This window comes from Micropterus dolomieu, linkage group LG19, assembly GCF_021292245.1.
Source record: "Micropterus dolomieu isolate WLL.071019.BEF.003 ecotype Adirondacks linkage group LG19, ASM2129224v1, whole genome shotgun sequence".
Taxonomy (NCBI): Eukaryota; Metazoa; Chordata; class Actinopteri; order Centrarchiformes; family Centrarchidae; genus Micropterus; species Micropterus dolomieu.
The window spans coordinates 23,455,447-23,460,960 of record NC_060168.1 but is presented as its reverse complement, the minus strand read 5'-3'; the positions used below and the strand labels follow the sequence as shown (position 1 = coordinate 23,460,960).

Genomic DNA, 5,514 nt, shown 5'->3' with positions numbered 1-5,514 from the left:
AATTAGAAAAATGAGAGGAAACGTCAATGCGAGACAAGTAACCCACTAATGCAATCAGACACACAGAAACTCACTCTCCATCTGTCTCTGACTCTCATACACGCAAACTGACACATACATATAAACATGTACAGCAGCAGCAGCATGAACAAGGCCTAGTTTCAGAGGGACTTTCTGTTCAAGTTTTGGAGACAAAGTCAAATACTGAAAAGTCAAATAGTTATTGTGAGTATATGGCTACACGTCCCAGAATAGCAACCAAAATAATTGGCCCTCTGCTTTGCAGTGCTGCATGCAAAGTCACTGATTTATTGAATCAAAGCTGCATCCACAGCACAAAAAACATGCACTCAAAGAATACCTTATAAATACATTAGAATAAAAACATGCTGTTCAAGATGACACACTGACACACTGTTTAAAATAATTAAAGTCGCTTCTCTTTCATGGCTGAAGGCGGTGATAACATGATAACAGTGCTGACAGGTATATGATGAAAGATGACATCTTGAGAAGGGATTTAGAAGATTATGGGACTGATATAACTACATTATTAAACAAATACACAGTATTAGGAAATAATACTGCACTGACAGCGACATTCTTGCATGAATGCACACAGTGAATGAAAGTTTACATGGTTTTATATGAAATCTACAATCTAATGTAAACACTGAACTATCCTGTCACACCGTATGAGAGGAGATGATAGACCGTAAAGTGCGCTGATATACTGTATGCCTTTGTGCAAATATGATCATGTATTTCTCCCATATTGAATAAAATGATCCTCCACCAGATGATGAAATAATACAAACGAGAGGTTTCAGTAAATAAATCCACACGTGTATTATATCCATATCCTGGATTTTAACACTATTTTTAACTTTTTGAATAGTTTTTTTGTTTTTATTGCTGTATTCTCAACAAAAAAAATCATATTCTGCACGTCAATCACTGTCACGTTTGGATCTGCCACCAAACAGGACATGGACAGACTACAACAGACAGTCAGGATAGCAGAAGAGCTCATTGGTGCCAACCTGCCCTCCGCTGAGGACTTACTTGTCAAGAGTCAGGAAACGGGCAGGAAACATCACTACAGATCAATCTCACCCCCAACACAACCTGTTCCAGCTTCTCCCCTCTTGTTGGCGCTACAGAGCACTGCGCGCCAAAATGAACAGACACAGGAACAGTTCCTACCCACAGGCAATCACTCTGATAAACAGCTGACTGCAGACACAGTGTCAGGAACAATCCCTGTACAATAACCCGGTGACTCTGACTCTGGGACTCTCCTATATATTTATACTTACTAGCAATTGTTTTTTAATACACTGTAGTTTATGGCTGTTATGTTGAGCTTGTTGTCCTGTTTGTTTATGCTTGTTTTGTTTATGTACACTGAGAGTAACGTAAACAGGAGGCAAATTCCTTGTATGTGTACACATACATAGTGATAAAAGGTGATACTGATTCTGATTTATGCTGCTCCAATCATCTTCATTTTCCAACAGGGACGGATATTTATGATAGGATGTGCTATTTAGTGACATCAGGAATCAATGGATCAGTGATGGTAAACTGATGTTTTAAGAGCTACATTTTGATTTGATGTAATATTTTTGAAAAGCATTCTTTACATATTGTCATTAAAGAATTGTGGCCAAGATACTGTACGTACAGAGCAGGACCTATTAGGACATTTTAGAGCTTTTTTTCTGAAAACAGATACCTGTCAAATCTTTGGCATTTGTGTATTAAAAGTTCTTGTCACTTATTGGATGACTTTTGTTCATTCTTACTATTTAATATTTATATGTGTGATAAGCTTGGCCAGTAAAAATGCCAATTTAAGGCTCTAATTATGAGCACTTCCTTTACTACACTCCTCGTTGGTGGTGGGAGACTCTTAATCGTTGGAACTGCCGAGACAGGACACTTCTTCAAAGTCATCATCCGTAACCTTTCCAAAGGCTGAGACAGACCAGGAGGATGCAAAAACTTTACCATTTCAGTAGTGGTGTCTGAGCCACATTTAGGGGGACGGTAGTAGTGTTTGCTATGGCCAATTTCACTGGGGCTTTGCTGTATGTAGGGGCTAATCTGAGGGTGATGGCTGTGGTGAGACAGTGATGCGTGGTGAAGAAGTAGGGGTGCTGCACATGTACACATATATAGTAGAGTTTCTCTTAGGGAATCAGGTGTAAGTGTTCCCTGCTGCTGAGACACTGCTGGTAAAGAGGGGTGGGGAAGCATGATGAAGCTGGGTTTTTTTCAATACACAAGAATGGGAATCAAAAACAAATGTAAATGTATGAAAAAATGTAAATGTAAAAAATATTTTAAGTTAACTTTAGCTGAAACAAAGATGGTGCTATAACTTGATAGCGGCATGCAACTTTTATAACCATCCATCCTTGCTTCTGATTACCTGGTGAGCTGACTTTTTTACTGGCAGGCCTCACAAAGGTCAGCCAAGCACCAGTACATGAATATGGGCTTTTGGTGTTGTTTTTAGTACCCAGAGCGCCACTTATAAGCACAGGATAATAAGAAAAAAAAGAACACACCACATACAGAATAATGATGCAATGTTGTTTGCAATAATGTGCAAGCAGCCAGAGGGAGGAGAGTGGTGTTTTCTCCAGTGACACAAACAGCTTGTAGCCATACGATTGTCTAATGGGATGGTCCAGAAATAGCCGGACATAAGGTACTGTCATCTCCTTAACATCATGTGAGGACAATATCCTCCTCACTGAGGTCCAGATGATGAAGTACCTACTATACAGCTTTGCTTATTTGGAGAGATAATCCTCCAGAGAAAAGGAAGAGATGACTGTGGAAGAAGTGAAGAGAAATACTCACCAGCAGAACAATAGAAAAGCTAAAGCTAACTAAAGCAGATAATCTAAACCAAAAATCAATTTTCCCTGCAGAGAGAAAGCCATATTCTCCCGAATAACTGTAGTCTGGTACCGACATCAGGAGGCAAACACACATGGTAAATGACATACCCTGACATGTAATAAAAATAATGATAACACTTTCTTTTACAGGTCCATTACTGATTAATTTCATTAAAATTTCTTTGAAAGTTTCCTGTCTTGACCTGGCTCCAAAGTCATGACAAAAGAGAGAGAGAAAGATGCAGGCTGAGGGCAAATTAATAACTTTTTTTTTTTAACAAAGACATAATGCAACATAATGCTAACACAAAATGAATAAAGAATGGGACAATAGGATGTGGTAGACAGCATAGTCAGAGGTAAGAGTGTGTTAGGAGATGATGTTGCATAAATTATCCAAAGACGTGTGGGAGAGAAGAGCTCCACTCTGACTGAGGAACGGTTGGGATTTATACACCAGGTGCTTCCAACTATGTCAATGGACTCTGCCTCCAGCTACCTGATGCATTAAAGAAATAGAACATATAGAAAAAGATAAACAAGTCAGAGGACAGTAACACTATGAAAATATGGTAATTATTATTGGGAAAATAGTTTAAAAAGACCATTATAATCCAAGTAAATATCCATTTAAATTGCAAAAGTTCTCAATATTCCATATGTTGAATTATTTGCCTCCCTGTAGAAATTTTTTTTTTTTAATTTATATTTATAATTTAGGCTGACTCTCTTAATACCAAAATATATATTTCTTTCTGGGAGACTTCCAGATTTTTTTTCTAGTAAATTTTGGACCTGTAAAATAAAGTGTTGCTGTAATATTGCTTAAGTAATGAAAAAAATGAATACACTTGTGGCTAGGAAGTACTCATTAATCAACAATAATGATGTCTGTGAAGATTCTCAGTCATCCAGGTCAAAGTTATCAAAGGAAGGTTAAAATCAAGGGCAACTGGATTTGCCTGGAGAAGCCTCTTGGATGAGAGGCGAAAAGTCTTCTAGGATCTTCAACCAAATCCAGCTGCCCTTGATTTTAACCTTCATTGGACTACAATAATGATAGATTAACCTCTAACCCACCAGAATCAGTGGAGGAAGCTGAGAGGAGCTACAGTAAAGGAGCTCCCAAAAACCATCCCTAGTCCTACCCAGCTAAGAAACTGCTCCTCTAGAGGAGCAATATTAGTTCTAAACAAACTAAAAAACAAAATTCAGATATGGAAGATGTGTTGGCCATTGTGGTTGATATCCTGAATAAGACCTAAGTAAGAAGGAGAGGGGTTTCCCCACTCCATTATTTGGGTATCATGGCACCTTCCTGTGCTGTCTGCCATGTGCAGATGACAGTGAAGCATCTTAGAAGGCAAGGTCCACAGAAAAGAGAAAAGCTAATTCACATAGCTCAAGTATCTGCAGCTGAGCAACCTTCCATCAGTTCACAGCAAACCAACTTAAGCAGCTCTAAGGATAAAAAATGACCTGAGAGCAGAACGCAAGCTGTCAGAGTCATCAGGCACCACTTGACAGAACCATTTTAGTATTATCATTATCCAATTATTTAGCTGATTGAACTCGAAGCTCATCCTCATGTCAGCCCTCTTCCGTGTTACCCTGCTGAGCCAAAATAGGTCAACCTGAAATGAAAACATGAGAGGTAGTGGAGCACACCTGCACCCAAATAAGATCTTTGTTGTACTTCAATAGATGACCTGCAATGAAATACCATTTAGTAGTATTTTGAAAAAGTTGTGGTGAAGAAAATGAGTGAATGTCAGTATTTTTAACTGGAAAGTTGAGGACAGTTTGGTTTCTTCACAGCTTTTGTCTGCACTACAATTCAGGGGCAACTGCACAACAACAAGCTGCTTCATGTACACACAAACTGTGCATTTGAGTTGCTCTGTTTAATCACAGTTTTCTCCTGTTCTTTAGAAGAAGAGTTAATGTATTAATCCCCAAGAGGAAATTCAATTTATTTCCCCTTCAAGTTTCCAAACTGGTTTAGAAAATAAATCAGCTCTGGTCTGGCTTTTCTAAAATCCTCCCACTTACTGCTGACTCCCAATAACCAGTTTGTTCTGTCTCCCATTTTATGAACTGTATCAACATTGTAGCAGACCTAAATTTTAGTCATGCAATTTTATAAATTTATGAGAATTGATACCCAATTATGAATTAATATTCATAAAATCTAAATTTTCCTCGTTTCAGGGCACCACCAGAGTTGTTATAATCCTAGAGTCTCCGGACCTCTAGGTAGTTTTAATAATTATACAATTATTACTAGTGATCAGTTAGTTAATAATCGCTCAATTATCTTAAATCAGTCAGTCAGTCTCATATCTAAAGGGTCAATTCTCTTGGCAGGAACTAGAAATAGGCAACACACACAGCTCTTGATTATATTACAGTGAATTTATTCTCTAACTAAGGTGATAAAAAGATGGTTGGATACAGGGAACATAAACATTTGCTGAACAATGAGCCTGGAGGTTCGATTGTGGGAAGCATTTGACTCATACGGCATAGAAGAGCTAATTAAAGTAAACTAATGCTATAATTTAGGAGTTAAAATGGGCATCTGATCACAGAACGTGTG

At 38.1% G+C, this 5,514-nt stretch overlaps 1 protein-coding gene across 1 annotated transcript in view; it reads right to left on the bottom strand.

Annotated features, from left to right (window-relative positions):
• Positions 1-2,009: 2,009 nt before the first annotated feature.
• Positions 2,010-5,514, bottom strand: part of LOC123957289 — a 4,883-nt gene continuing 1,378 nt past the window's right edge. The window contains exon 4 of the mRNA XM_046029984.1: positions 2,010-2,162. Within this exon, the coding sequence (XP_045885940.1) occupies positions 2,010-2,162 (153 nt within the window). The remainder of the gene's footprint in view (positions 2,163-5,514) is intronic.